The following is a 12,088-nucleotide window of genomic DNA, read 5'->3' as shown; positions in this document are numbered from 1 at the left end:
TAATACTATTAGTCGATAAGTTTTAACTTCAAATGAGTTAGACTTCAGCTTTGTTTTTTTTTGCAGTGCTTCTAATTTCTTTTTTAGTTAGATGTCCTTTCTATCGCCCTCTGGCATGTGCTAACTTAGGCTCCTCCTTCTGCAAGTAAGTCATCTCGCGGAAGGAGCCGAGCGGGATCATGAGCAGAACGATCCCGCTTTTATTTTCGCTTATGCTTTCGCCGCTTTTTTTCGCGTTTTCTTTTAATTATTTTAATTTTCCACCAAAACTTTTAAAAACTAATATTTTCTTTCATTTTACCCGAATTGAAACGCAGAATCATTAGCAATCCATACGCATGGAATTGTTGGCAACCAGCGGGTAACTATGAATCCAACTATTTGTTGTTGAGGGTGTGTTATTACAAATATAAAGAGCTAAAACAATATTATGTCGTCGACATCGAGTTTATTGGCGTTTGACAGAGTCATCGGCTTGTTTTTTTTAAACTCTGAGTTTTAAACGGAATGCCAACGCCAACTATCGGCAGTCGACAGAAACTACGCTACACAGTGAAGTGGGAATGTCAGGCAATACCTCAACGGACGGCGAGCTAGCAGTGCGAATGACATCATCTAATACTGCTGTGAGTGCGTGGAGACTGTCTCGCGGTCCGTAGCTAGTTAGCCCAACAGACTGACTAATTACAATTGTTTAAAACTATAACCGCTAAATCTTGACTTTGTTATTTGCTCAGACATATCCCCGCATACGCCCCCGATACTTAGCTGTAACTAGCTGTGGAGGATGATTACCAACATTCAGCGGGTCTTCCATTAAATATTATATTAAACGCGTTGCTTAAACGAGTGATTATAGCATCATAAGTTTATGACCGACCATACCATTTCTAATCAGCCTTAATGACTTTGCTGTAGGGTTTCTACTCGCACTTTACCGATATCCCGTTATTCCGGGATCTCGCGTCATTATCCAGTCCCGCGTGTCGCAGGATTCCGCGGGATTGATTATAGTATAGGTACGGCACACTACTCCAGCATCAGCACAAGGTTGCCATCTGTTGTAAATACCATCGAAGTATCGGTACAGCAATTTTCAAATCAATTAAACTTGCGAAATTGGAAAGGAAATGAACAGATGATCTTCAAACACTTACATTGATCTTCATTAATTATAGCTAAGAGCCATCACGAGCACATTTATTTTTAACAAAAAAAACGCATCAAAATCAGTCCAATCGTTTGGAAGCTACAATACCGCATACATACAATATAAGCTATACAAACCAATATAAGTTTTGAACATTTAATAAACAGCGTCACATTTTTAATTTTTTGTAAATAGATATGTGTAGCGATATGCTTTAGCAATTTCCATCATAACCGTATATGCGTAGGGACCGTCGATCTGTAGAATATAGGCACTCTATTCTGCATTCAAAATCAACTTTTTGATTCGATTTTCCAAGAAATCGCAGTAATGGATCCCGCAGAAGTTTTAATGGAAGAAGCGAAAGCGCGTCAAAAGCCGATCCTGGAAGCGGCAACTCGCGGTGACTCGGAGATACAGCGATTCTTCAGCGGCACGACAGCCTTCGTCACTGGAGGCACCGGCTTTCTCGGGAAACTGCTCATCGAGAAACTGATCAGGTGATATAGCAAAAATAAGTAATTCATCCAGAAGCATCATAGTTCCACTCTGAAAGTATAAAGTGAGAATCGATAAACCATAACTTTAAGAAATATAATATTATAGTAGGATAAACTTTTATCACTGAAGATGTTTTAATTTATTTCCAGATCTTGTGATGTAAAGAAAATTTACGTCATATTAAGACCGAAAAAGGGAATGTCAAGTAAAGAGAGAATTAGTGCTTTACTAAAAGATTGTGTAAGTACTTAAATTAGATACTTATACAACGTGCTCTAGTAGATCACGTAAGATATCAAAGTTTGAATTGACTTAAGACTATCGTTGATATTCTAAATATGTTTGTTGTACAGCCACAAACGCCTAATTATGGACTAAAATTAAGCAGGAAACCTCAATATCACAATGCCTTGACCTCAATATTAAATGCCAGAACTATTAATACAGATTCGAACCCAAGCCTTCAAAGCGATAGTTGTGGTGCGCATGCTATACAACTACGTCACGGCAGTAGTATTTTAGACATTAGGGACCTCGCACTTAGACCAAGGATCTCACGCGATGTCCAATTGAAGAACTTATTTCTTTTCGGTCACCACACTGTTACACAACACACTCTAGCATCTTACTAAATTTACAAAATCGGGAAACTTTTATTTTATTCACGTCGCTTAAAGTTACCATTGATTTTGGTTAAATGTTTAAGAAAAAATATAATGTCTCTATGGAGCCTGATGTTGGATTAGCGTTGGTTGAAACTATAGAAGTACAGATTAATTCAAATTAAAGGCTGATATCAGGAATAATATTAAAAGTAAACAAACATAAAGCATTAAAACCACGAATTTCTATCCAATAATTATGAACAATGAAAAATGATATTATTATGATTTCAGGTATTTGATAACCTTCGCGAAACTAATCCAGATTTTGGGAATAAAATAGAACCAGTCGAAGGAGATGTGGCCGAATTACAACTCGGCCTTAGCGTCCAAAGTTGGGTCACCATAGCCGAAGAGGTAACCTGCTTCTTGTGTTACAATATGGCTTAAGTTTCGGTCAATGGTAGAATGCCATTTACATTATATGACTTTTACTTCAAAATTCTACCGTACAAGACTCATATTACAATTTAAATGCATGTCTCCATCAGATGCTCCAACATCCATATTCACTACAGTCTCAAAAGACCCACGTCGTTTATTAATCTCTATAATATTAATAATATCAGCCCTGTATTATATACTGTCCCACAGCTGAACACGGGCCTCCTCTACTACTGAGAGGGATAAGGTTTTAGTCCACCACGCTGGCCAAGTGCAGATTGGTAGACTTCACACACCTTCGAAATTCCTATAGATAACTTCTTAGATGTGCAGGTTTCCTCACGATGTTTTCCTTCACCGTTAAAGCGAACGATAAATTCACAAAGAATACACACATGATTTTAGAAAATTCAGAGGTGTGCCCTTGGGATTTGAACCTGCGCACATTCGTCTTGGCAGTCCGTTCCACATCCAACTAGGCTATCGCCGCTTTTTTTTTGTTAACCTCAGACAGTATATTATTACAGTATATTTTTCTGTTCAGGTCGATGTTATATTCCACATGGCAGCTACCACTAGATTCGACGAGACTTTACGTAAAGCGACTCTGATCAATGTGCGTGGTACCAGGGAAATACTTGCTCTAGCGGAGCAGTGTAAAAACCTAAGGTATGTTGCAATTATTCTTGTAATAGAATAGCTCTCCAGCTAAAATAAAACAGAGCTGATGTTATTATAGATAATCAGGCACTAGTGTTTCTGAATAAATGTGTAATTCATTCTAAAACATGATGAATAATTTAAGAGGATACATAAATATGCGTCGCCAAAGTCTTTAACACTGTATAGGCATATTTTACAATAATATAATTTTAAGCCCTCTTTCTTATCATATATGCTGGTTGCGCCATATTTCATAATCATTATTGTATACATTTTACTTTGCATTTGCGGCCGCATTAATCAAAATATTATTTTATTATAATTTAGTGACACGACACGTGCACTTCCTTTCCGCATCCCTTTCCGGTACATACCTTCCCAGTGAGCAAGAGCGAGAGCGCTGCGCTGTAAATATTTCCGCCTGCGCCCGCGCGCCGTACGGGGTGCGGGGTGCTACACTCTTGTTCGCGCTCCGCAAAAGAAATAGGCACGATGACGTCGCTCGCATAATTTATTTAATTATCGGTCTTTGATGCTTATTTCTTAATTAACTTCGTGTGAATGTGCACATGATAGATAGGAGAGTGAAGTTCAGTTTAAGTAGTCGCCGCAAGCATACATACGAAGCTGCCAGCATCATATCAGCCGAACCGCCGCCGCAGACGCCATAAGGTAATGTGCTTCCATACTGTTTCTGTTGCCTATATTTTCATTTTGTATCCCTTATGCAGCTCTAGTCCCATGTTTAGTGCGTGTCGTGTCAAGGTATATTCTTTTCCCCACAAATACAGTGAACAAATTTAATTAATAACCAGTGCCTCCATATGCTCATTGTTGGAATTTGTATTAACGAACTAATCGTAATTTACGAAAAATTCAAGAATTATTGATACATTTACATGATATGTACACATGTAGTTGTATTGCGAGTGCGGTACAACACCGCTCTATGGTCTCGAGTTCGAACCCAGGGTCAGACAAAGTGATAGTAGGTTTTCTGCTCAGTAATAGCCTGGAGTCTGGAAGTCAGAAAACTAATTTTATTTCGATATCTAATATACGGTTGCTACAAAAATGCCTGGTGGCTTTGCTTGCGTGTTAAACTATTGAATATGTTCCTGTCAGTGGCTTCAAGGAATAGGCCATATAAATATTTACCTTCTAATGAAAATGACTAATATATAGTAAAGTGGACTTACTTCAACAGAGAGCAATTCTCGAATGTTACTTATATTTGCATGTCGAGAAGAAAATAGGACACGTTTACCTTTTGAGTCAACCTTTTTCTTCCTGGATAACAATTCTAGCGTATTTGTATACATCAATTACGCTTCTAAGACGTTAGTAGATTAATACAATTTTACTATTATAATATAAACCACGCTGACGTCGTGCGGGTTGGCAGACTTCACATACCTTCGTAATAGTTATGGAGTATTCTTAGATGTGTAGGTTTTTTCGCGATATTTTACTCTACATCCCTGTTAAAGCGTATGATATCGACAGACAATACATATATAACTTCAAAACTCAGTGGTGTGTGTCTTAGGATTGGATTTTGCCGCGAATCTCCCGACAATCAGTTCTATTCTTCTTTAGGCTAACACGCACTTTTTGGGGTAGAAATAAACTCAATGAATGTAATCACATCACTGTGTACTTCTTCAAATAAACTGAGATGAGCTCATGTAAATGCTTCCAGGTCATTCGTGTACGTATCGACAGCATACTGTCAAGCGACTCGAGACAGAATCAAATCAGAAGTGTTGGAACAGTTCTACCCCAGCCCAATATACCCGGATGCATTGATAGGCATGGCAGAGAGTATGGGGGATGAGAGGCTGGTCTCCATCACGAAGGAGTAAGTAGAGATATTCATATTTGTGGTTAAAACAACAAATGAAAACAGGTTACTTGGTGGTAACGGATCACTAACAAAGCCAAAGGAAGTTTTACCATCATGCACATGCACCGCAAATAATGCAACCTGTTTGCAGGTTAATTGATGGTTGGCCCAACACTTACACGTTCACAAAAGCAGTAGCGGAGGAAATTGTACGCAGCTACCTCGGAGATCTACCAGCTTGTGTAGTAAGGCCGCCTATCGGTAAATACGCTGGGTTTCCATTTCTTTATATAAAAGTTTTTTTTTTTTATTAAAATTAGAAAATAAATATAATACTTCCCTGATAAAAATATATAATAGAAAATGGGTTTGAGCTTCCAAATAGCTTACCATCTATGCAATGAATCTCTGGGTGTCTTTTCACAAATTCTATTTACCGAGTAGCCGACATCATATTGTATAGAATTGTATCGCTATAAAAAGCAGTCCATGTAAGTGTGGATGCGACACAAATTTCTACGCTTATTCTGTAACCGGAACGTATAAAATGGCACTTATTCCGATGCTATCAATGCTTTGCAACCTTAATATTATAAACATACAGTCAGCATGGTGTGCATTCATGCGCGCTTTCGCTCTGAGCTCTGCAATAGATCATCGATTTATATAATTTATTTCAGTTTTAGGTGCGTATAATGAACCATCGCCGGGATGGATTGACCCGTCCTGCGTCTACGGAGCCACTGGGGTTGGTCATTTATGATATTCATAATTTATGCTTGCTTCCTTTTCCCAGTATGTTATTTTTCATTTTTTTATTCCTCCATTATAATCCGTGAGTAACCATCTACTAAAAGAAAGTTCCAGTTTAAAATCCGTATCAGGCACGCCTAAGCTGGCAGTTTGTGATGAACTGAAACCTTTTCGACACTATCATGTGATGCACGTTGCCTGAACCCTTGTTTATGTGAGGCTCAGCATATTGCTCAGAATAAATGACATGTTGGGGAGAGTTTATCGCCAACTAGGCAGCTCAGACCAATTTCGAGTAATTACTATGTAAATTTCGGGAGTGCAAGTTTCGATTCGATAAAAAAATCACACTCAAATCATAAACGAACAATAACTCCATTGATGTTCGCTTGCTGCAGTTGTGACTTTGCGTCGCCTTTGATGGTTAAAGCTATTACTTGATTGGTTCTTTCCAATGTTATGTGATTTCAGTGGCTCTTAACCGGTTTAATTGGAGCAGCCCACGTGATTCTCAAAGAAAACATGGACGCATGCATAGCGCCAGCTGATTTCGTCACTAATGCTGTCATCGCATCTGCTGTGGAGACTCACAACAGACACGACAACGATGACAAACAACTGAAAGTCTACACTATCAGCAGCGGATCCAGTTTTAATACAGGTATCGTTAATTATTTTTCTTAAATACATAGTTTAGTGTTAATAATTATGATCTACTCAACGAATTAACTCATTTAAATTGATGCAGGCTTAAACCTCATAGGATGGGTCTAAACTTACAATCAAGAGCATAAATTACACAGATAAATAGAATAATTCAACCATGTAATGTAGCCAAAATTATTTTTGTATTAAATTCCAGATACTACCAGCAAAATAATCCACTCTGACCGAATGAAGTCTCTCGTCTCTCCTAAATCTGTTTGGTATTGTTGGTGTGTGGAAACCAGCAACAAATTCATCTTTTGGCTTCTATACTGGATGCTGCACTATATACCTGCGTATATTATTGACTTATTGTTCTTTTTATTACGACTGAAACTGCCTGAGGGAATACCTTCGTAAGTTTAAAAAAAAATAACCACTTCATAGTTATAAATGAAATCGAATATGGACTCTATAAATATTATGTCGAAAATCTATTTTCATAACTAAATTTTCATGAGTAGTCAAGTATTGGTTAAAAAATCGTAACTTCATAAAATAATTAAATCTTTGCTTACTTCTAATTACAATGTGCTTCTAAATGTATTCTGCTGGAGTGGATTCATAAGGCTAGAAATTTAGGTTTAATTATGGATAAGCTACTTTGTTTTGACTCTCAAGTTATAAGTGTCGCGGGTAATTGCTTTTATAGACTAAAAGTGTTGTATCAAATTAGGGAATTATTAAAACACTCAGATGCGTATAAAACTGACTGAATCACTCTTTTTGTCCAAATTTAATTACATGGATGTACACTGTCGGAGTCATAAACTGCATCAATGTTCAAGACACCTTTGAAATAAACATTTTAACCTAGTATTCAAACTTCCTATACAAATTTAAATTTAAACCTATAGTCTGATTCGTTAACTTCATAACAGCGTAGTATTATATCTTTAAGTGTATGTTTGTAATTTGTTAATTGGCAGATGGTAGGCCTCTCATATGTGAGAGTCCGCCTGGGTAGGTACCACAGTAGGTACACAGCAGTGTGTAGTCGCTGTTGTGTTCCGGTTTGAAGGACTTTGTAGCCAATGTAACTACTGGACATAATGAGCTTTAACAACAATTTAAATAGAAACAATTTAAGTGAAATACCAAACAACAATTTGTAATTCAAGGTGTTGGATGGTGTTTCTACTGTTTATGTCGTATCGCTTACGATCAGGCGAACGGCAAGCACATCTCGTCATTCACAGCAATAAAAAAAATATTTATTTATTGTGTTAAAACTCCTATATCCCCTCGTAGTTTGTTTATGTCTCTCTCTATTCTTCTTTGGCACGCCGATTTCTCTGATTTGGATTTATGAACTATACTTTTGATATTATTTTGAATTTTAAAGCCTAGAGTTTTTCAAATTATTAACGCACTGCAATATATTAATGTATGTAAATGTACTAAATCACTATGAATACTGTAAAATTTCTTTATATATCGCTGTTAAACATATCTAGCAAACACGCATATTTTTTTAGTTTCTTTTCATCCAGGTAATTTTGGGCTAGATGTAGGGTCAGTTCCAATATACAGTGTTACGTAAGTTTGCAGTTGATCCTCAATTTCTCTACAGCGTAATTCGGAGTTAAGTAGTCTAAGACTCGTGTATCGTATTCATTTAGGTGAGCTAGTGAGATGAGTAATGGTTCTGAGGTTTGTGTGGTAACGTGTGATGCGCGTGAGTGTATTTCCTGATTTGATGATAGCAAGTAATTTACTTCACTACTGTCTTCTTCAAATATGGGTATGTTAGGTAGTGAATTTTCTGTTGAGTTTATAGTATTAATATGAAATCCTAAATCTTCTTCACTTTGTGATTGTTTGGTTATATCTTCGGATCGTATTCTGCGGATCGTTTGCTGTGATACGCAGCGTCAGCTCCAGGTGTGCTCCGGCGATCGCCCCAGGAAGCGGCCCTCACAGTTTACTTTTAAATTGCGTCTCCATTTCAATTAGTTACCTTTACCTTGTTTGCAGTGTAAATTTCATTTATTGTTATTATTATTAAATGCTTATTTTCAGGGTTGTGAAATTATACACAAAAATGTACAAGATGACGTTGATTCTGTCGTACTTTTTAACCAACGAGTGGACCTTCAAGGATGACAACACCGTCGACTTGTACAACAGGCTGTCCACAACAGATAAAGTCCTGTTCAACTTTAATATGAAACCTCTTCTCCTTGAGGACTACTTCTTGACATATTGCCTTGGCCTTCGTAAATACATCATCAAAGACAATTTAAAAAATACGAAAAAAGGCATGAGGATGCAATTTTGGTTTAAAATTGCTAATTTCTTATACTTCGCTATCTTTGGTTATATTGTATTTAAATTCTTCTATACTTTATACAACATTATCCAATATAGTATGATCTAAATACATTCCTGTTGTCTATATTGTTGTTTTATTTAGTAACACTGATCACATTTCTTTTCCAATATAGAAACGCCAATAAGGAGTTATAGGTTAGGGTCCTGGATCCTAATTCAATCGGACAACTTCCTACACCCATACCTGGCAAGCTGCGCATGTATCATTAAAAAAAATGTATATTTTCAGTGTTATAAATACCATCCCACAGAGGCGAACAAAGTAACATACAAAAACTAGTAAAGGAATAAATCGGTAAGAAACTATGATTAAAGGGAAGGTCCGTGTTGGAGTATACATTTACAAGGTTATTTAACAGATCACTTTATATTGTAAATGCAACCTAGATTAAGGATATTTTGATATTCCAGAAAAACGCATAATGGATATTATGCATTTTTCTGGTAATCTCTAGGAACAGATATTCACGCTGTTTGAGCTGCAAGCAGTCACAAGAAGAGATACCTAATATAACGCAGAGAAACAAGAAAATTTTATTTGTACATTTACAAATCGACACTCGAAATATTCAGATTGTCAAAATTATTACATTTAAAATAAATTTACATTACCTCATTACTTCGTAAAAGTTAAATGTAAGTTTACTATTCGATAAATTAGCGTTTGTTCATATTTAGATATAATACTAGCTAGCATTGGTCTTTCGTACGCAGCTAGTGCTCCGCCGTGTTAATATTTTGCTGTAAGGTACGTTGTTTACAATCTTTGTTAAGGAAACAATAATCAGTCAATTACTTATTGTTTGCTTATGGATTTGTTGCTTTGTTTTTCGTATTATTTCACAATAGTCTTTATGGTTTGAATTCAAGTGAGTTGAACTATTTTTGTTTGGTTCATATTATTAACCTTCAAATGTTGTCCACGTTTATTGAAATCTATATTAGCATCAACTAGACTGGCTCATGCTTCGATATTTATGTACTAAGTATTAGATCTGGCGTTCCATACACTCATTGTGTTCGACTCATCTGTACTGCAATCGCCACACCTGAATTTAGTATGATTTCAACGTTGACAGCATGTTGGCATTGGGCGCGAGGCAACAAAAGTTTTAGGTTTTTTATTTGGCGTCTCCCTCTTCATCACGTACTGCTGTTCAAGTGTGCAGTATACACCACACAAACACTGTGTGTATTCAGTTTTATTACTCCTTACTTTTTATGTTATGAGTTTACTACAGTGAATACTTAAAGGGAAATATTGCGGTCAACCATAATCAGGCGCTGTGCTATTTTTATTATCCCCTCGGCCCATTGTAATTGCAGGTAAAAGATGTGCACTCACGTTTGCAACTCTTAAACCGCGAGAACGAATCGTGCAAAATTAATGGAACTTAGACATAAAAGATGCCAAATGTTTAACTCATAGCTTTCTTGTAGTCATTTTCGGTTGGTTAACAAACTAATTAACCTTAGGAATGATGTGACGTGAGTAAAAATAATTGTAATCTAATGGCAAATTTTAGGAAATTTCCACCTCGATGTCTTTTAAGGCTGATTTTAGCCAAAGTAGCCCACATGAAGGACTATGTTTTTTTAATGAATATGAACGTTGAGAGTTTGGAGAAGTTTTTGACCTATCTTAGAACCACGAAGTCACCTGTTTAGATGTTTAACTTGAAGTGGAAAATTTAACTCATAATTCATAAAACGTAAGTTTTTCACTTTACACTACATTTTCATAATTATCATTAAAGTTACGAAGCTGATTTGTTTTTATCAAAAAAATACAACTAATGCAAATTTAGTTGCAATAAAAAAATCTCGAAGATTTCTTCTACTTTTAAAATAATAAAACATTTAATTGTTCAAATCGAAAATTCTCAAAAATTCAGAAAAATATTCATAACTCGAAAACTATGAAAAATCGCGGAACATACATGGGGGTGATACGGATACCCCAAATAGTGGTCTATTTCTGGACCTCCGCTTGACACTATTTTCTGGGGCATCCGATATAGGGTCATTTTTACATTGATGTTAGTGAAACCCCATTTGAACTTTAACATTGCGCCGAAAATTATGCATAAATAATAAATATCTACGCCATAAAAATCCCAGTTTTAGATTTCTCTTTTTTTTTCATTTTGTACTTTATAACAAATACGCTGTGTGTTAAGTGTATTGCTGACTGAAAGTATGTTTTTCCTACAAATTCTCTTCGTGTAGTAATAGTGGCCTTAAAGCATGTAAAATTAAAATTACTTTTGTTGGTATTTATTTTGTTCGAAACTTACACTTTTTTATTTTACATCTATAGTTAGTTCATCTTATTGTTGTGATATTTTGAAGAATAAATGGTTTCATTTATTAACTCACTATCAAAATGACCTTATATCTATAATATAAAAATGAATCGCTGAATGTGTTGCTAACCGCAAATCTCGAGAGCAGTTGAACTGATTTCGCTAATTCTTTTTTTATAATATTCCTTGAAGTACGAAGATAGTTCTTACGGAGAGAAAATTTAAAAAAATTGCCTGAAAAAGTCTAAAATCAACATTTTCTACATTCCCATACAAAAGATTCGTAATAATACTTAAAAGTCAATTTGAACTTTAATACCATATTATAAAATTTAAGTGTTAGTGGTGGGGTTCCGGGAAGGTAAAACAATTGAGTAACGTTAGTAACGTATAAATATTAATGTCAATATTGTTAATTAATGCCAATGGAAAGATTTTAATTGTTTAATTTTTTTTTTTGACATAATGTAATTGTTGACTTATCAACTTTCTTTTTTTATCTTACTCGCTGACCCGGAGTCCCGAATAGCAGAATATGTATTAAAAAAAAATTAAAAATTAAAGAATCAACTGTAGGCGGTACGAAGTTCGCCGGGTCAGCTAATTATTATATACAATATATTTATTAAAGCGTTATGTCGACTCTAGCTTTGGTCTCGGTATCGCCCGCATGAAAGAGTTTTCCAGAATAATAATTCCCGAAATACAAAGTAGCCTATGTCCTCCACAGGGCATTAAACTATCTCCATAGCAAATTTCATCGAAATCCGTTGTGTAGTTTTAA

General features: G+C 35.8%; 1 protein-coding gene across 1 annotated transcript; it reads left to right on the top strand.

Annotated features, from left to right (window-relative positions):
* Positions 1-1,400: 1,400 nt before the first annotated feature.
* Positions 1,401-5,951, top strand: LOC115448781 (fatty acyl-CoA reductase 1-like). Its single transcript, XM_037441479.1, has 6 exons — positions 1,401-1,650; positions 1,801-1,891; positions 2,548-2,670; positions 3,242-3,366; positions 5,063-5,467; positions 5,887-5,951. The coding sequence occupies exons 1-5, from the start codon at positions 1,481-1,483 to the stop codon at positions 5,223-5,225; spliced, it is 672 nt and encodes a 223-aa protein (XP_037297376.1). The 5' UTR covers positions 1,401-1,480; the 3' UTR covers positions 5,226-5,467; positions 5,887-5,951.
* The last annotated feature ends 6,137 nt before the right edge of the window (positions 5,952-12,088 follow it).

This window comes from Manduca sexta, chromosome 22 (assembly GCF_014839805.1).
Source record: "Manduca sexta isolate Smith_Timp_Sample1 chromosome 22, JHU_Msex_v1.0, whole genome shotgun sequence".
NCBI lineage: Eukaryota > Metazoa > Arthropoda > Insecta > Lepidoptera > Sphingidae > Manduca > Manduca sexta.
Note: the sequence above shows the minus strand (reverse complement) of the source record. Positions and strands in the feature narration are given on the sequence as shown.